General features: G+C 35.6%; 1 protein-coding gene across 5 annotated transcripts in view; it reads left to right on the top strand.

Annotated features, from left to right (window-relative positions):
• The window catches only part of CFH (complement factor H), a 260,381-nt gene that overhangs the window by 215,914 nt on the left and 22,893 nt on the right, over positions 1–21,574 (top strand). For all 5 annotated transcript variants that reach the window (XM_047705714.1, XM_047705716.1, XM_047705717.1 and 2 more), the window contains exons 8-10: positions 4,250–4,444; positions 4,864–5,040; positions 20,487–20,669. In XM_047705714.1, the coding sequence (XP_047561670.1) occupies positions 4,250–4,444; positions 4,864–5,040; positions 20,487–20,669 (555 nt within the window). The remainder of the gene's footprint in view (positions 1–4,249; positions 4,445–4,863; positions 5,041–20,486; positions 20,670–21,574) is intronic.

The raw sequence follows: 21,574 nt of genomic DNA, 5'->3' as shown, positions 1-21,574 counted from the left end.
TAGAAAAGGATTGGCATTAATCTTTTTTAAATATTGGTAGAATTCACCAGGGAAGCCATCTGCTCTTGGACTTTTGTTTTTGGGGAAGTTTTTGATTACTGATTTAATCTCTTTGTTAGTAATTGGTCTTTCAGATTTTCTATTTCTTCATGATTCAGTCTTGGTAGGTTGTAGAGCTCTAGGAATTTACCCATCTCTTCTATGTTGTATAATCATTCATAGTAATCTTTTATGAGCCTTTATATTTTTCTGATATCAGTTGTATGTATTCTCCTATAAGATCCTGGACTTAGGTCAAAGTACAAGTACAGAGAGATGAGAAATACTTTTAAAATTAGTGATTATTTGGGGTGTCTGAGGGGCCTCAGTTGGTTAAGTGTCTGACTCATTATTTCAGCTCAGGGCTTGATCTCAGTGTCATGAGTTCAGACCCCACACTGGGCCCCATGCTGGGTGTGGAACCTACTTTAAAAAAAAATAGTGAATATTTTAATCTATTTTGAGACTAGCTTCAGTCAAAACTATGACAGAGTCACCAGTACAATGGGACCACAACCTGCACTGATAGAAGTCTAAGGTAGAATGAGGCTGTTCTAAGTCTTGCCAATGTCAGTGCTTATCAGACTATATGTGAAATATTATATTTGCTTCAGAGGTGGTCTTGTTAGAGTATAAAAACATATTTAAGTGTGCCCAGATGAAAGAGGAATATAGTAAAGAGGTTCAAGCCAATACTTACTTTTAATTTTATCCCCTTTGTGTACCTTTTGAGAAGAAATCTCATCAGGCTGTTTTCTTTAATTGATATCCTTTGAAACACCATAATAGGTAGATAACCATAGTTGTTCTGAAATCAGACCACCAGGATTCAAATCTCTCCTTTACAATTTCACAGCTAATTTAGTTGAATTCTTTAAGACTCAGTTCTTACAAATCCAAAGACTGAAGCTTGCACAAGGTAGAATTATTGTTAAATGAAACACATCTTGATGTATCATGATGAAATTCATTCAAGGATAGAGAGAAAATAATCTAAATCTTCCAAAATTAGTAAGGAAAAACCCCTAAAAGTTTACTTAAAAGAAATTAAGAGTAAATGAGCATCTTAATCTCAACATTGGAAGCTTGAAAAGAGTTGGAGTGGGGATCTAGCAATGAGAGCTATGGTCTGTAGGCCAAGAATCTACACCTAGAGAAGGCATCATTTACAAATCCTTATTAAAGGGGCACCTGGATGGCTCAGTTGGTTAACCCTCTGCCTTTGGCTCAGGTCATGATCCCTAGTTCCTGCTCAGTGGGGAGTCTGCTTTTCTCTGTGTCCATCCACCCCACCTTATGCTCTCTTGCTTTCTCTCTCAAATAAATAATAAAATCTTTTTTTAAATCTCTATTAAAGAAAAACATTAGTATATGCGAAGGATTCAAAGTGTATAATCCAAATAACAAGTCTGCAGAAACTACTGGAAAATTTCTCTAATCAAACAAAAAAGAAAATGGATTGGTGAACTTAAGTATATAAAGATGATAATGAATAATTTGTGTGTGTGTGTTGGAAATTTTGTTCATGTGTTGGTCAATATTCCTTGCAAACAAATCATTTTATGGAAAAAAAAAACTAATCTTACTCTGGTATTAAAAGTACTAGATTATCTCTAAATCATCAACAAAAAGGGAAAATTTTTCTAGAAAATATTATACATAAATGTCTTATAAACAATAGAACACTTAAACATATATGTAAGAAATATTCAATAAATAAGAATAACTCAATAAAATACAATTATATTATACCTCAATAAAAATAGGACATTTTTATTGTGTTTTAAAAGAATCGAACTATCGTGGCATCAAATATTCACTTTTCTCCTAAAATATACATATTATGATATATGACATGTTTGAAAACATCTCCTATATATGGTATATATGACATACTATGTAATTAGGACATTTTAAACACCTCACATACACTATATATATATATATATGTATATATATATATATATACTATGACATGTGTGTCACATTATATATGATATATATGTAATATATGTGTCTAATATACCACATATAATATGACATATTCTGTATGACATTTTTAAATATGTCATATGTATGATATATGTCATATATATTATGACATGTATGATATATGTCATATATATTATGACATATGTATGACATTTTAAAATATCTCATTCACCAATTAAGATTAGTAATAACAATCAAATTCGTACTATAATCTTAATTAACTATTTAGATATTAAGAAATATCTTTAGGGGCACCTGGGTGGCTCAGTGGGTTAAGCCTCTGCCTTCAGCTTAGGTCATGGTCTCAGGGTTCTGGGATCAAGCCCCGCATCAGGCTCTCTGCTTAGCGTGGAGCCTGCTCCCCTACTCTCTGCCTACTTGTGATCTCTCAGTCTCTGTCAAATAAATAAATAATACTTTTTTTAAAAAAAGAAATATTTTACTCCATTTGTCTGATTAAATAAAAAGAGGAAAACTTGCCTCAATGACTGGTTTCAGGCATTATTTTTCTGTATAATGTGGCAAATGGAAAATTTTTGTGTTTCTCTGTATTTCTTACACCATTTACAATAAATAGAAAAATAAGTTAATGAACGTTAACTTACCAAAAAAAAAAAAAATACCACTATCTCTCTACATTGAGTTGGTTTGAGAAGAAAGTCAGGGCTCTGATTTCCGTTGAGAACAGAAAAGAATGGAAAAGAGGATAGATGATCTGGACAAGAAAATCAATATTTTCATCTCTCAACCAAGATGCTCATTTAATCAATCAGGGCTAGCATATACATACTCAAGGAGAATTCATTAAATAGGTCTGTACTGTCTTATTTCTCAAGAGTCTTCCTACAGGGGCACCTGGGTGGCTCAGTGGGTTAAAGCCTCTGCCTTCAGCTAGGTCGTGATCCCAGGGTCCTGGGATTGAGACCCACATTGGGCTCTCTGCTCAGTGGGAAGCCTGAGCTTCCTCCTCTCTCTCTGCCTCCTCTCTCTCTGCCTGCTTGTGATCTCTGTCTGTCAAATAAATAAAATCTTAAAAAATATTTTAAAAAAAGAGTCTTCCTACAAGTTTATATATCGTATCACACACAAGATATAATTTTAACTTCATTAACCATAACTTCATCACATATCCTTGTCTTCTGAATTTTGCAACTTTTCTTGTCCTAGAAATCCTGTTGCCATGAGTGAAATTATACTAATAAGAGGATATAATTTACCAATGAAACAATTTTTTTAATTTTTAATTTATTTTTACGTTTACATGAAATTCATATATTTTTTGAGTATATCATAAGTTTTTTTTATTAACATATAATGTATTATTTGCCCCAGGGGTACAGGTCTGTGAATTATCAGGCTTACACATTTCAAAGCACTCACCATAGCACAAACCCTCCCCAGTGTCTATAACCCAGCTACTGTCTCCCAACCCCCACCTCCCAGCAACCTTCAGTTTGTTTTGAGAAATTAAGTTTTTTTTTATTTAAACTTTATTTTTTCAATGTTCCAAGATTCATTGTTTATGCACCACACCCAGTGCTCCATGCAATACATGCCCTCCATAATACCCACCACCTGGCTCACCCAACCTCCCAACCCCCACCCCTCCAAAACCCTCAGTTTGTTTCTCAGAGTCCACAGTCTCTCATGGTTCATATCCCCCTCCGATTTCTCCCAACCCCCTTCTCCTCTCCTACTCCCAATGTCCTCCATGTTATTCCTTATGCTCCACAAGTAAGTGAGACCATATGATAATTAACTCTCTCTGCTTGACTTATTTCATCAGCATAATCTCCTCCATTCCCAACCATCTTGATACAAAAGTTGGGTATTCATCTTTTCTGATGGAGGCATAATATTCCATTGCATGTATGGACCATATCTTCTTTATCCATTCCTCTGTGGAAGGGCATCTTGGCTCTTTCCACAGTTTGGCGACTATGGCCATTGCTGCTATGAACATTGGGGTACAGATAGCCCTTCTTTTAACTACATCTCTATCTTTGGGGTAAATACCCAGTAGACAACAAGTGTTAGAGAAAATGTAGAGAAACGGGAACCATTTTACACTGTTGATGGGAATGCAAATTGGTGCAGCCACTTTGGAAAACAACATGGAGATTCCTTAAGAAATGAAACAATTCATTTCTAATTTGATTTTTTTATTAAAGTAAAACATTATTTATACTGTTTTTGTTTCTTTTCTTTGTATTGCAAGCGAAGACCTGTGATGTTCCAGAAATAAAACATGGACAGTTACGCATTGGATTTACATTTAGATCACCCTTTCCAGCAGCGTTAGGAGCATATTTTTTTTATACCTGTGATACCAATTTTGTGACTCCTTCAAAACATAGTCAGGGATACGTTACTTGCACACGGAAAGGATGGGACCCAGAAGAACCATGCCAGAGTAAGTAAACCTTTTTCCAATTGTGTATCTGTAAATATTTCAAATAGTAGAGGGAGAAAAATGTATAAGGGAGTACCATTAAGCCTTGTATGACAAAATAAGGCCAAAGGATGAGTTTTATGAGCAAAAAGACCCATACACGTTTTTCTTTTTATAAGGAGCTCTTCATAAAAATCACTTTACAGATAAAGATAGAAGCTTTTCAAAAACACCCATATCATTCATACACATTTTAATTATAAAAACTGAAGATAAATAATACCAAATATTGATTTTATCTTTTTACACATTTGGTAGTAGCTTTAGTTTTTCTTGAGCTGCATGTTATTTTTGGATACTTAGATGTTATAGCTTAAATATTGTACAAATAGTTTTTAACTTATTATTTTAAATGTTTTTATGGGTTTTATGATTTTTAGGACAATGTATTTTCAATTATTTGAAAAATGGAGATTATCCAAGTTATGCAGTAAGATATTCCCAAGGTGAATCTGTGAGAGTTAAATGTGATTCTGGTTACAGTCTTCAAGATGAGCAGACTATAATGACATGTACAGAGAATGACTGGTTCCCTCCTCCCGAATGTATTCCTCTCAGTAAGTAAAATACATGGGCTGAGATCCCAGTATATTTATGGTTTTCTAACCCACATTTCCATTAACTGTAGCAAAATGTTTATATCAACTTTCTAATTTCTGCCAACGCATATACTTATCCTCGTTTTTTCCAAGTATGTATGAATGGATATACAACTTTCTTGATACATATATAGCAAAATAAATGTTAACTGATAGGTATTAGTCAAGAAAACAGTAAAAGAAACACAAAGATGCCAGTAATAATAAAGTGACACCAGCAGTGGAGGGAAGGAGATGGCAGTGGAGTAGAAGGATCCTAGGCTTCCCTCATCCCATAAATACACTTAGATAACCATTAAATCATCCTAAATACCCCAGAAATCAACCTGAAGACTGGCAGAACAAATTCGACAACTAAAGGTCATGGAGAGACCACATTGAAGAAGTAAGATGTACAGAGACACAGTTTGAAAGGAATGGATTGTGGCCACTGAGGTAGGGAGAAAGCCATGGTCACAGAGGAAGGCAAGGGACAGATTAACACACAAGGCAGCACATGGGGAAATGAATCACCATGGCAATTGTCTTGGAAAGTGAGAGAGCCCAAATTTCATAGTTCTTATAACCAGTGGGATTTAAAGGCTAGGGTCTTAAAGGTCAGTGTTTTGGGCTCTGGGACAGTCAATGGGCATTGGGACTTGGAGAAAAGATAACAAACAGCCTGAGAACATACAGCTGGAAAGAACAATCTGAAGAGCACCCGGGGCACACAGTGAGGAGTGTGTTGCAAAAAAGCAGTTTCTCCAGAGAGACCCCTTTGGGAACAAAGGAACTAGCAGGTGCCTTCTCCCCACCCCCGACCCTTCAACATAAACACAGAGCCACCTGTGGGAACCAGCACAGGGCCAGCACTCACTACCTAACTTGTTTGCACCAAGTCCCAACTCCCTGTGCTCCAATGGAAACACACTTCCAGTCATGTGTGCCTCAGTCCCTGAGCAGCCAGACTCCTCCTTCGGGAGACCAACCCAAACCCCTGCCCCCACCACATCTCCCAGCCTGGGAGTTTGGAGACCCTTGATTCCAGGAATGGTGATAAGAGGTCTCATTTCGCAAGCAGACCACAAACACCTAGTTAAAACTCACCACAGTCAGGTCAGGGACCAAATACTGACCACAATATGGAAAGAGGGCCTCTGCAGATGACTGGCCTAAAGGATAAGGCAGTCAGGATACAACAGCAGTGTGCATACAGCACACATTGGAGAACACCCTGAAGTGTCAGGCCCTGGGACACAGGGGTCACAACACTGCAGGGCACTATAGAACCTCTTCTTCATAAGGCCATTACCCTTAAGAACAGGAGAAGTAGCTGACTTTCTGAAAAAAGAAGTACGTACAGAAATTTAGGGAAAAAAAAACAGAAGAATTTGTCCCAAATAAAGGGACAATACAAGACCCCAGCCAGAAATGTAAGTAAAATATATATTAGCAATATGCTTGATAGATCATTTAAAGTAATGATTATAAAGATACTCACTGGACTTGTGAAAAAACTCAAAGACCTGAGTGAGAACTTTAACCCAGACATAAAGAATAACATAGCAGAGATCAAGGGCTCAATAAACAAAATGAGAAACACACTTGATGGAATAAACAGCACACTGGAAGAAGCAGAGGAATGAATTAATGACCTAGAAGACAGTAACAGAAAGTAATCACACTGAACAAAAGAAAGAAAAAAGAATTATGCAAAATAAAAATAGACATAGGGAACTCAGTGACTGTATCAAACAAAATAACACTCATATTATAGGATTCCCAGAAGAAAAATAGAGGGAAAGGGGGGCAGAAAATTTATTTGAAAAAATAATAGCAGAAAACATCCATTGTCTTGGGGAGGAAACTGATATCCAGATACAGGAGGTATTGAGAACCCCCCAAAATCGACAAAAGCAGACCCATACCAAGACATATTATAATTAAATTGGCAAAGCATAGTTATATAGAAAACAATTTTAAAGAAGCAAGACAAAAACAAAACAAAACAAACAAAAAGACAGTAACATATAAGGGAAAACCCAAAAGGCTACCATGGGATTTTCAGCAGAAATTTTCCAAGTCAGAAGAGAGTGGCATGATAAATTCAAAGTCCTGAATGCAAAAAATCTGCAGCCAGGAATATTCTAACCAGAAAGCCCATTATTCAGAATAGAAGGAAAAATAATTTCCCAGACAATCAAAAATTAATGGAGTTCATGACCACTAAACCAGCCATGCTAGAAATATTAAAGGGGACTCCGAGTGAGAAGACAGCAAAAGTGACAGTATGAACATAGGTAATACAAAGCAATAAAAATGAATATTTATGTTAAAAAAAATCAGTCAACAAATTCAAAAAATAAAAGGATATAAAATATGACACCATATACCTGGGAAAGAGAGGAGTAAGAATGGGTTCAAACTTAAATGACCATCAACTTAATATAGATTGCTATGTGCAGAATATGCTACATACAAACCTAATGGTAACCACAAACCAAAAACCACTAATAAATATATAGAGAATAAAGGGAAAGAAATCTAATATGTCACTAAAGAAAACCAGTAAACCAAAAAAGAGAGAAAGACAAGAAAGGATCATAGAAAATCTTCAGAAACCACAAAACAGGTAATAAAATGGCAATAAATACTTTGAATGGGAATAATTACTTTGAACAGAAATGGGCTAAATGCTCCAATCAAGACATAAGTTGACCAAATAAATAAAACAAGACCCATCTATATGCTACCTATAAAAGTCATTTTGGAACAAAAGTCACCTGAAGATTGAATCTGAGGATATGGAGAATATTTATCATTGCAAATGGGTGTCAAAAGAAAGCTGGGGTATCAATGCTTATATTGGACAAAATAGATGTTGAAACAAAGACTGTAACAAAAGACAAAGAAGGACAACATATAATGATAGAGGGGATAATACAACAAGAAGATACAACAATGGTAAATATTTATGCAACTGACATGGGAGCTCCCAAATACATAAAACTGTTAATAACAAACATAAAGAAACTAATAGTAGTAATAATAATAATAGTAGGGGACTTTAACACCCCACTTACATCAATGGACAGATCATCTAAATAGAAAACCAACAAGGAAAAAATGACTTTGAATGACACACTGAACCAGATGGATTTATACATTCAGAACATTCTATCATAAAACATCAGAATTCACACTCTTTTCAAGTGCACATAGAATAGAACACATATTAGACCACAAAAGAAACCTGAACAGATTCAAAAAGATCAAAGTCATACCATGCATCTTTTCTGACCACAATAGTATGAAACTAGATGTCAACCACAAGAAAAAAAAACCAAAAGTCCACATATACATGGAAGTTAAGTAACATGCTACTAAAAATTGAATGGGTCCAAGGAAATAAAAGAAGAAATTAAAAAGTACACGGAAACAAATGAAAATGAAAACACAACAGTTCAAAACATTTGGGATTCAGCAAAACTGGTTCCAAGGGGAAAGTTTATACCAATACAGGCCTAGTTCAAGAAGCAAGAAAAATGTCAACTAAACAATCTAAACTTACACCTAAAGGAGCTGGAAAAACAACAAGAAACAAAACCTAAAACCAGCAGAAGGAAGGAAATAATAAAGATTAGAGCAGAAACAAATGATGCAGAAACTAGAAAAACAGTAGAAGAGAATGTGAAACCAGGAACTCATTTTTTGAAAAAATTAATAAATTTGATAAACCCCTAGTCATAGTTATCAAAAAGAAAAAGGAACCAAATAAATAAAATCACAAATGAGAGGGGAGAAGTAACAACCAATACCACAAAAACACAAATGATTATAAGAGAATATTCTGAAAAACTACATGCTAACAAATTGGACAACCTAGAAGAAATTACTAAATTCTCAGAAATATAAAACTATAAACCAAGATTGAAACAGGAAGAAACAGAACATTTGAGCCAACCAATTCCAGCAGGAAAAAAAAAAATTGAATCAGTAAACAAAAAACCCAATAAACAAAAGTCCAAGATCAGATGGCTTCACAGATGAACTAACCAAACATTTTCTTTTAAGATTTACTTTTATGTTTTGAGAGTGGGTGGGGATGGAAGGGCAGAGGGGAACTCAGAGAGAATCCAAGCAGACTCCCTGCTGAACTCAGAGCCTGATACAGAGCTGGATCTCATGACACGGAGATCATGACCTGAGCTGAAATCAAGAGTCAGATGCTTAACTGATGAGTCAACCAAGCACCCGTCTACCAAACATTTAGGGGAAAGTTAATATCTATTCTTCTTAAACTATTCCAAAAAATAAAAAAGGAAGGAAAGCTTCCAAATCCATGTTATGAGGCCAGCACTACCCTGATACCAAAACCAAATAAAGACACCACAAAAAAAAAAGAACTAGAGGTCAATATTTTTGATGACACAAAAGACACAAAAATGTCACATGGACACAAAAATCCATAACAAGATATTAACAAACTCATTCCAACATACATTTTTTTAAAATATTCACCATAATCAAGTGGAGTTTATCACTGGGTTTCAAGGGCAGTTCAATATTCACAGATCAATCAACATGATACATCACATCAGTAAAAGAAAGGATAAGAACTATAAGATCATCTCAACAGAAATTGCTTTTTTGACAAAAAGCATTTGATAAAGTACAACACCCATTCATGATAAAAGCCCTCCACAAAGTAGGTTTAGAGGGAACATACCTCAACATAATAAAGGCCACATATGAAAAACCCACAGCTAACATCACTCATAATGGGGTAAAACTGAGTTTCCCCTAAAACTGTTTTTCCCCTGAGGTCAGGAACAAAACAAGGATATCCCACCACTTTTTTTTTTTTTAAGATTTTACCTATCCACCTGACAGAGAGAGATCACAAGTAGTCAGAGAGGCAGGCAGAGAGAGAGGGATGGAAGCAGGCTCCCTGCTGAGCAGAGAGCCCGATGCAGGACTCGATCCCAGGACCCTGAGACCATGACCTGAGCCGAAGGCAGTGGCCTAACCCACTGAGCCACCCAGGTGCCCCTATCCTACCACTTTTATTCAACATAGTACCAGAGGGCCTACCCACAGCAATCAGAAAACAAAAGGAAATAAAATACATCCAAATCAGTAAGGAAAAAGTAAAATTGTCACTATTTGCAGATGACACAGTATTCTATATAGAAAATCCAAAAGACTCCATCAAAACCTGCTAGAACTGATCGACGAATTCCGTCAATTTGTAGGTTACAAAATCATAGTACAGAAATCTATTGTCTTTCTGTACAGCTATAATAAAGCAGCAGAAAGAAAAATTAAGAAAATTGTCCCATTTCCAATTGCACCAAAGATAAAACACCTAAGAGTAAACCAACCAAAAAGGTAAAGGATCTGCACTCTGACAACTATAAAATACTGATGAAAGAAATTGAAGATGTTATAATGCAACGGAAAGACAGTCCTTGATCATAGATTGGGAGAACAAATATTGTTAAAATGTCTACACCACTCAAAGCAATATACACATTAAATGTAATCCCTATTAAAATACCAACAGCATTCTTCACAGAATGAGAACAAACAATCTTAAATTTTATGTGGAACCACAAAAGACCCCGAACAGCCAAAGCAAGCTTGAAAAGGAAAAACAAAGCTAAAAAAGAAAAACAAGCTTAAAAAAAGAAAAACAATTCCAGATTTCAAGTCATATTACAAAGCTGTAGTGACCAAGACAGTATGATACTGGCACAAAAGTAGACACATAGATCAATAGAACAGAATAGGAAACCCAGAAATAAACCCACAATTATATGGTCAGGTAATCTTTGACAAAGCAGGAAACAAAATTCAATAGGAAAAAGACAGTCTCTTTATGCAATGGTGTTGGGAAAACTAGACAGCAACATGCAAAAGAATGAAATTGGACCACTTTCTTATGCCATTTACAAAAATGAATGCAAAATGGATGAAAGACCTAAATGTGAGACATGAAACCATAAAAATCCTAGAAGAAAGCATAAACAGTAACTTGTCTGACATCAGCCACAGCAACTTTCTAAATAGATCCCTGAAACAAAGGAAACAAAAGGGAAAAGGGAAAAAAAGAGCCTATTGCTACTACATCAAAATAATAAGCTTCTGCACAGCAAAGGAAACAATCAACAAAACTAAAAGACAACTTTTGGAATGGGAGAAGATATTTGCAAACAACATACTTTAAGGGGTTAGTATCCAAAATATATAAAGAACTTATAAAACTCAACCCTCAAAAACAAGATAAACCAATTTAAAAATGGCCAGAAGACATGAACAGACATTTCTCCAAAGAAGACACACAGATGGCCAACAGACTTACAAAAAGACACTCTTCATCAGTTATCATCAAGGAAATGCACATCAAAACTACAATCCAATATCACCTCACACCTGTCAGAATGTCTAAAATCAACAACACAGGAAACAACAGGTGTTGACAGGATGTGGAGAAAGGGGAACCCTCTTGCACTGTTGGTGGGAGTGCAAACTGGTGCAACCAGTCTGGAAAACAGTATGGAGGTTCCTCAAAAAGTTAAAAATAGAATTTCCATATGACCCAGCAATTATACTACTTGGTATTTACTCAAAGAACAAAAACACGAATTCAAAGGGATCCATGCACCCCTATATTTATAGAAGCATTATATAGAATAGCCAAGATATGGAAGCAGCCTAAGTATCTATTGATTGATGAATGGATAAAGAAGAGGTGTTATAAAATGGAATATTACTCAACCATAAAAAGAATGAAATTTTACCATTTGCAACAACATGGATGAAGCTAGAGAGTATAATGTTAAGTGAAATAAGTCAGAGAAAGACAAAAACCATATGGTCTCACTCATATGTGGAATTTAAGAAACAAAACAGATGAGTAAAGGCGGGGAGGGGGTAGAGAGAGAGATACAAACCAAAATAAAATAAAACAAAACAAAACAAAAAATGAAAAAGGACTCTAACTGTAAAGAACAATGTGATAGTTACCAGAGGGGAGAGAGGTGGCAGAGGGCAGGGGAGATGGGTAAAATAGGTGATGGGGATTAAGGATTGCACTCATCAGGAAGAGCACTGGGTGATGTATGGAATTGTGGAATCACTATATCATACACCTGAAGCTAATATAACACTGTATGTTAACCAACTGGCATTAAAATAAAAACTTAAATACATACATACATTCAATCTAGAAAAAAAATAGAGTGATACCAGCAAGATGCCAGAATACAAATTTCCATTTTTCCAGTCAAAGAACACCAATATTGACAATCACACACAGACAACAGCATCTTTCTGGGAATTTTGGAATCTAGCAGAAGTTTCAGCACACCGTTAGGGCAAGAAGATCCAAGAGTGGATGCATTGAAGTGGGTAAGAGGAACAGTTTTAATGATCTGAGTCACTCCTCCCCCAAAAGTGGCACAGTTCAGTGCCAAGAAAGACCCACTCAGCCTGCAACTTCTCCACTGGGGGAAAGAGTGTATGAGTTAGTGTCTGGCTTCCTCAGCTGTGTGGGTCTCTGACCAAAAGGCCCATTTCTTTCTCACCACATCCAGAATACTCAGGTGATCTTCATGACAGATGGGATCGGAAAAGGCTTGGAGCACAGCAATCAAGCCTCAGAAGCCATCAAGGAACAAAGATCCTATTAACCTCTTCGCACTAACCACTGGGGATGACTGGCCTGCTGATCCTCCTCACCTAATAGCACCCCCAACATTCTGCACACCCACTATCCATTGGTCAGCTCCTTGTGTATGCCCCAAAGGTAGTGAAAGCAGCAATTTTTAGATGCCTAGTGAGCATACCTAGAAAGCCAAACGGACCCCACAGGAATGGCAGAAAGCACATAGTTGAGCATTCAGCTTTGCACCCAGCAAACACGAAGCTGTCAGGACCCTGACTGGCTTTACAGGGTTGAAAGAAGGCATACAATCTAAGAATCCCCCCCGCCCTACACACACACACATGGTAGCTAAACATAGGGAGCAGATATATCCATTAAAATGTTCTATAAAAAAAACCTCAGATCCCTAACAGGTGTGACAGAAAGTATTTCTCTCCCAAGTCTCTCTAGCTCCAGGAAAGACTAGAGGGAGTGAGAGCTTCTTCAAAGATGAAGACAGCAATGCAAGACATGAAGGGACATGAAAAATCAAGGAAGCATGACACCACCAAAGGAACACAATGATATTCCAGTAACTTACCCCCAAAAATGAAGGTCTATGATTTTTTCTGATAAAGAATTCAAAGTAGTAGTTTTAAGGAAGCTCAGTGAGCTATAAGAAAACACAGAAAGAGAATTCAAAGAAATCAGGAAAACGATGAGATAGAAATCATGAAAGGAACCAAACATAAATTCTGGAACTGAAGAATACAATGAGTGAAATTAAAAATACAACAGAGGGCATCAACAGCAGACTTTATGAAGCAGAAGAAAGAATCTGTGAAGTAAGAGAAGGCATTTGAAATTTTCTAGTCAGAGGAGAACAAATGAAGAAGAATTAGAGTAGAGAGAGCCCATATGAATTACAGGAGACTATCAGAGGAAATATTTTAGGCATCGTGGAAGTCCCAAAAGGAGAAAAGATGGAGAAAGGGGCAGAAAGTTTACTTAAAGAAATAATAGCTGAGAATTTATAAATCGAGGAAGAGATATAGACTATCAAAATCAAGAAGCTTATAAGTCCCCAAACAGATTCAACCCAAAGAACTAATCTCCAAGTCACCTTATAATAAAACTGCCTAAACCAAAGACAGAATTTCGAAAGCAGCAAGAGGGAAAAAAAAATGCCTCATATAGAAAGGCAGTTCTATGAGAGGTGTTAATAGTGAAAAATACCTACACTAAGAAAAAGAAATTATTTCAAATATGCAACCAACCTTATACATCAAAAAAATGAGAAAAGGAATAACAAACTAAGCCTAAAATTAGCACAAGCAAGGAAATAACAGAAATCAAAGAAGAAATTTGTGAAATAAAGACCAAAAAATAATCAACAAAATTAAAAAGATAAACAAAATTGACAAATTTAAATCTGATTAAGAAAAAAGAGAAGATCAAATAAAACACAATGAGAAATGTAAGTGGAGATAGTCGACTGATGCCACAGAAATACAAATGTTCATAAGAGACAACAATAAACAATTACTTACCAATAAGTTAGATAACATAGAAGAAATGGATAAATTCCTAGAAATTCAAAACTTGCCAAAACAAATCATTAAGAAATAGAAAATATGAACAAACCAATAACAAGGAACAAGTCTAAATCATTAATTTGAAATATCTCTGCAAAGAAAAGTTCTGGACTCAAAGTTTTTATTGTAATTTAAAGAATTAATACCAATTCTTCTCAAACCATTCCAAAAATTTGAGGGCAAGAGGCACTTCCAAAACTACTTTACAAGATCAGCATTACTTTAATTCCAAAGTTAGATGAGGACACTGAAAGAAAAAAAATATTATAGGTAGTATCACTGATAAACACAGATACAGAAATGCTCAACAAAATATTAGCAAACTGAATTCAACAGCATACTGAAAGATTCATACACCATAATGAAGTTGGGTTTATCCATGGACCTTAAGGATAGTTCAACAGATGAAAATCAGTATCACAAACCCTATTAACAATACAAAGGATTAAAATCATATAGTCATCCCAATAGAAGAAGAAAAAGCATTTGACACAATTCACAATCCATTTATGATAAAAACTCTCAACAATTAGGTATTGAAGAAATGTACCTCAACATAATAAAGTCCATAAATAAGAAGCCTATAACTAACATCATATTTAATGGTGAAAAGCTGAAAGCTTTTTCTCAAGGATAAGGAAGAAAACAAGAATACACACTTTCACCACTGTAGACCAAAGGGAAATGAAAGATATCCAAATAAAAAATAAAGAAGTAGAATTACATCTACAAACAATCTCTGTTTGTAGATGACATATATAGAGAAAACCCAAAGATTCCACCAAAAAAAGAAAAAGTTAGAATTAATAAATGAAGTCAATAAATTTGCAGGATACAAAATCAATACAAAAAATCTGTTGTGTAACGAATATTGAACTATCAGAAAGAAATTTTAAAAACAGTACCATTTATGGGGCACCTGGGTGACTCAGTAGGTTAAAGCCTCTGCCTTCAGCTCGGGTCATGATCCCAGGGTCATGGGATCAAACCCCACATCGGGCTCTCTGCTCAGTGGGGAGCCTGCTTCCTCCTCTCTCTCTGCCTGCCTCTCTGCCTACTTGTGATCTCTTCCTCTCTGTCAAATAAATAAATAAAATCTTAAAAAAAAAAGCACTGTTTACAATAGCATAAAAATAATAAGATACCTAGGAATAAATCTATCTAAAGAGATGAAAGACTTGTATCCTGAAAACAATAAGACAATGATAAAATAAGTTGAAGAAGATATAAATAAATGGAAAGATAGTCTATGTTCATGGATTGGAAGAATTAATATTATTAAAATATGCATACTACCCAAAGCTATTAATAGACACAATTCTTGTCAAGATAGCACTGGCATTTTTCACAGAAGTAGAATAAATAATCCTAAAATTTACATGGAACCACAAAGACTCCCAAAGAGCCAAAGCAATCTTGAGAAAGAAGAGCTAAGCTGAAGGAAATGAAGAGCAAAGCTGAAAGCATTATGCTTCCTAATTTCAAACTATATTATAAAGTGATTAAAATGAAAATGATATCTTATTGGCTGATTAAGAGAATAAAAATAGAAGCCAGAAATAAGTTCACAGATATATCCTTAATTAAAATTTGATAAGAGAGCCAAGAACAAACATGAAGAAAGTAGTATCCTCAGTAAATCGTTTTGGGAAAGCTGGATATCCACAAGCCAAAGAAAAAAAAGAAAGAAAGAAAACACAATATTAAAACACTAATGAAAATTAACTCTAGATGAATTAAAGACTTAAACATGACTTGAAACTATAGAAGTCCTAGAAGATACAATCTTCTTGACATTGGTCTTGGTAATGATATTTTTTGGACACGATCTCAAAGCACAGAGAGCAAAGCTGAAATAAATAAAGCTATATCAAATGAAAAAGTTTCTACTCAGCAAATCAAAAAAATGAAAAGGCAACCCATGGAATGGGAGAAAATATTTGCAAACCATAGATCTGAGTATATGTGTGTGTGTGTGTGTGTGCGTGTGTGTGTGTGTGTGTGTGTGTATCAAAACCACATATTGAGATCAAAACCACAATGAACTATCACCTCATACCTGTTAAAATGGCTTTTACCAAAAAGACAAGAGATAACAAATGTTGGTGAGAATGTGGAGTAAAGGGAATACTTGTATACTTTGTGTGGGAATGCAATATGTTATAGGCATATGGAAAACAGTATGGAATTCCCCAAGAAGTTAATAGAACTGCCATATAATACAGCATTCTCATCTCTGGGTATATATCTGAAGGAAATGAAATCAGTGTCTTGAAGAAATATCTGTGTCCTTGTGTTCATTATAGCTTTATTCACAATAGCCAACATATAGAAACAACCTAAGTGTCCATTGCTGTTTAATGGATAAGGAAGATGTGATATATAGATATATATATGTACAATGGAATATTATTCAACTATGAGATAAAAGAGAATCTTGCTATTTACAACAACATGGTCGAACTTAGAAGACAATATGTTAAACCTAATAAGCCAGAGATAGACAAATACTTCATGATTAAACTTGTAGATAAAATCAAAAAAGAAGAAAGAAAAGGTCAAAATCATAGAAGCAGAGAGTAGAATGGTAATTATCAGGGGCTTGAAGATGAGGGAAATGAGATGCTTGTCCAAGGCTGTAAGCCTTCAGTTATAAGACGAATAATTCTGAAGATCTAAGGTACAGTATGATGACTGTAGTTAGTAATAATGTATTGCATAGCTGAAATTTGCTAAAAGAGTAGATATTAAGCATTCCAGCTACCAAAATAATAATAATAATAAGTATGTGAGGTGATTAATGCGATTTCTAAAATCATATCCAAATGTATATGTGTATCAAATCATCTCATTGTACACTTTATATATACAATTTTTTCAATTATATTTCAACAAAGTAGGAAGGAAAACCTATAATAGACACACAAAAGATAAGGAGATAAGAAAAAGTAAATAACTATAAGGCAAAGGAAGTCATCAAAAGTGGAAGATATTGAAAAAAAACAATTGCAAAACAGAAGACAATTAGCCAAAGGTAAATAATGAGTGTTCACCTATCAATAATTCCTTTAAATGTAAATGGATTAAACTTACCTATTAAAAAGAATACAGTACCTGAATAAGTAAAAAACAAGAACTCACTTTAGATTTAAAGACACAATAGGTTAAAAGTAAAGGAATGGAAGAAGGTATTTCATGTAAATGGCAACCAAAGAAAGTTGGAGTGGCTATACTTCTATCAGAAAAATTTTAAATTGGGGCACCTGGGTGGCTCAGTGGGTTAGAGCCTCTGCCTTCAGTTTGGGTCATGGTCCCGGGGTCCTGGTGTAAGGGCCTATTCAGCCAGAGCAGCCCCACCCCGGTTGAACTGCCATTTTGTTGTTTATACAGTAAAACCTAAATTGACCCTGCTCCCCCCCCAGGGGGACATACTTAAAAGCAAGTCCAGGAAACCAGTCCCAGGTAACAAAGCCCAAATACAAGGATGAGTCAGGTCAGGTGGAAACATTCAATCAGTGGGGGAGCATACTGTCCCCTAGCTACCAAGGAGTATGGGCCCCGCCCTTTCGGTGCCTTTTGGGCACCCATTCTGAATAAGGTGATAGGCTAGTTCAAATAGCTACTATGGGGTGAATTGTAGTTCAATTGGCCACGCATGTGTGACCTAGCATGACTATGCAGCTTTCTCTGTGTATTGCAATCTCATTGGCCACATGTGTGTGGCCAGGCTCAACCACATGGCCTTTGCTCTATAAAAGTTAGTCTGTGAGGCAGGGAGGAGTCGCCCTCTCTGTAAGAGACTGTCCCGAATGGTCAGTTTGATTCTCGATGCTTGGTGTGAAATAAAGCTTTGCTTGACTTTCACTTTGTATCAATCTCACTCCTTTAATCACGGACCCATTATTGGGGGACCCAACATTGGGGAACCCAACACTGGGATCGAGCCCCGCATCAGGCTCTCTGCTCAGCGGGGGCCTGCTTCCTCCTCTCTCTCTCTGCCTGCCTCTCTGCCTACTTGTGATTTCTGTCTGCCAAATAAATAAATAAATAAATCTTTTTTTAAAAAGTTAAAAATTGACTTTACATCTAACCTGGAAGATGTAGCTATTTTCAACATGGCAATTTTCAACATTGTGGATGCAACATTGGAACTCCTAAATATGTAAAGCAAATATTGACAGATCTAAAAAGGAGATTGATAGCAACACAATAATATTAGGAGATTTCAATACCCCACTTTGAATAATAGATAGCACACCCAGACAGAAATTCAAGAAAGAAGTTCTAGATTTGAACAACAGTATAAACAAAATGGACCTAATAGATATATATGGAATTTTCCACTTAACAGTGGAAGAGTACATTCTCCTCAACTGCACATGAAAGATTCTATGCAGTATCTTTTTCAACCACAGTGGAGTAAAACTAGAAATCAGTAACAGAAAAAAGAATGGGAAAATTCACAAATGGAAAGAAAACAGCATACTCTCAAACATCAATGGGGTCAAAGAAGAAAGTGCAAGAGAATTTTTAAAAATATCTTGAGACAAGGGATGCCGGGGTGGCTCAGTTGTTAAGAATCTACCTTTGGCTCGGGTCATGAACCCAAGGTCCTGGGATCGAGTCCCACATTGGGCTCCTTGCTCAGTGGGGAGCTTGCTTCTCCCTCTCTCACTCCCCTTGATTGTGTTCCCTCTCCGGCTGTGTCTCCTCTCTCTGTCAAATACGTAAATAAAATCTTTTTTTAAAAAAATCTTGAGACAAATGAAAATAAAAACACAATGTAACAAAATTTAGAAATGCTGTGAAAGCAATGGGAAGAGGGAAGTTTTTAATGACAAATGCCTGCATTAAAATAGAAGATCTTATATAAATAACCCAACTTTATACCTCAAGAAACAAAGGAAAAACAAAATAAGCCCAAAATTAGAGGGAGGAAATAATAAAAATTAGAGCAGAAATAAATCAAATAGAAAATAATAAAGCACCCTATTCCACCATCTCTCTAAAAACAGTCTGTATTTTCAAATTTATGTGTACGTTGGGTTCTCTTTGGGTTTTTTTTTTCTAATTTCTTAAAGCAGAAACAATGAGTCAATATGCTGTCTACTCTTTTCTATCATAGTTATATAATGGTAAAATTTCCCTCTCAGCACTACTTTAGTACAATCTCACAAAATTTTATTTAAAATGTTTTTTTTATCATTCAATTGAAAAGACTTAATATCTTTTTTAATTTATTTTTTTAAGTAAGCTCCGTGCCCAGCTTGGAGTCCAACACTGGGCTTGAACTCACAGGCCTGAGATCAAGACCTGAGCTGAGAACAAGAGTCAGATGCTCAACCAACTGAGCCACACAGGCGCTGCTTGTCTTAAAAAAAATAAAATAAAATTATATACTTTAATTCCATATCCTGAGTGTTAGGTGTCCCACGTGAAGGAATAAAATTACCAATTATGAAAAAATATATACTCCATGTCTTCTCCTTTGATTTCTTCTTTATCCATGGGCTAGTCGATAAATAAAGCTGAATTTTGTGAAGAGACCTGGTAACTGACAGAAGTCTTCTTTATTGTTTCGAGTGAAATTATACATAATTTGAGGATCATCATTTTGGTATTAGACGATAAATGAATGTAATGTGTTAATCTGTGTCATATTCATCAAACTCCACTTATCCATGTGGTTTCAAGCACACAGTTATGATGACAAACACTTCAAATTCTCAGAATTGTAGTAGCTATGGTGGCAGATTCTCTGAGATCACCACCTGATCAAGATATCTCAATTAGTTAACTGAATGCTAGGGTTGCTAAAGAGATGCTAAGTACACAATATTTAAAACAAGTTCCTGGAGAGGATCCGTTGCCAGTATAATTCTGGCATGCTGTAGGATTCCAGATCTATTAGACAAATTTCTAGTATTTTCCTAGAAGGGATTCTGAGTATTCTAAATTTTGCTTCTTTATTCCAAAAAAAAAATTTTTTTAATGAACTATCCTGATTTAATGTCTTTGGAAACACATAGCTTATTTTCTCTGTCTCAAGAATTTGGGTGGTTTGGATTTTCTGGGTTTTCATTTATAATGACTCCTTATTTTTTATATTGTTACATTATTTGAGTCTTCATAAAAATGTTTATTTACATGCTTATCTTTTCCTTACACTTTCTCCCTTTCAGAAAGATGCTCAAAATCAGAGATAACAATTGAAAATGGATTTTTTTCTGAATATGAATTTGCATATTCCTTGAATCAAGAAACAAAATATCAGTGTAAATCAGGATATGTAACACCAGATGGTAAAACGTCAGGATCAATTACATGTCTGGAAAGTGGATGGTCTCCTCAACCCACATGTATTAGTGAGTAATTTTATGTTCATATTCATTATCCTGATGATCGTTGTGCAAAAGTTTACTTTAACTTAATTATTCTCTGCAGGCAAGGGCTGACGTGGTTCTCATTTAAAAAGATAAATAAAAAATATTTTTTTAAAGATTTTATTTATTTATTTGACAGAGAGAGATCACAAGCAGGCAGAGAGGCAGGCAGAGAGAGAGGAGGAAGCAGGCTCCCCACTGAGCAGAGACCCCTATGCGGGGCTCGATCCCAGGACCCTGAGATCATGACCTGAGCCGAAGGCAGCGGCTTAACCCACTGACCCACCCAGGTGCCCCAAAAAATATATTTTTTTACTATTAAAATTAATCACTTGTAGGGTGGCATATCGGTCCATCTTTCAGTTCAAGTTTTCTTCCACTTTAAAACTTCCTCTGATTTAATTAATTAATTAATTAAAATAAAACATCCTGTGATTTGGAAACTAGATAGTGAGGCTTATGTGTATTCTTCTATAAACTCATTTATTTTTAGCTGACATCCTTGTGCCTACTATACCTGTTTTAAGGTGATTAAACTTTATGTCATTCTTTGTTCCCAGACACAAAAGTTACATTTTTTTTAAAGATTTTATTTATTTATTTGACAGACAGAGATCACAAGTAGACAGAGAGGCAGGCAGAGAGAGAGGAGGAAGCAAGCTCCCTGCTGAGCAGAGAGCCTGATGTGGGGCTGGATCCCAGGACTCTGGGATCATGACCTGAGCGGAAGGCAGAGGCTTTAACCCACTGAGCCACCCAGGTGCCCCTAAAAGTTACATTTTTAAGTGAAGACCTGGGTCCATAGTGCATAATTTTAATTTAACTTATAGAATTTACATGTTTGATAATCCAGGGTAAGTCCACTTCTAAAAAATCCTCTCCCTTAG

This window comes from Lutra lutra, chromosome 15 (assembly GCF_902655055.1).
Source record: "Lutra lutra chromosome 15, mLutLut1.2, whole genome shotgun sequence".
NCBI lineage: Eukaryota > Metazoa > Chordata > Mammalia > Carnivora > Mustelidae > Lutra > Lutra lutra.
Note: the sequence above shows the minus strand (reverse complement) of the source record. Positions and strands in the feature narration are given on the sequence as shown.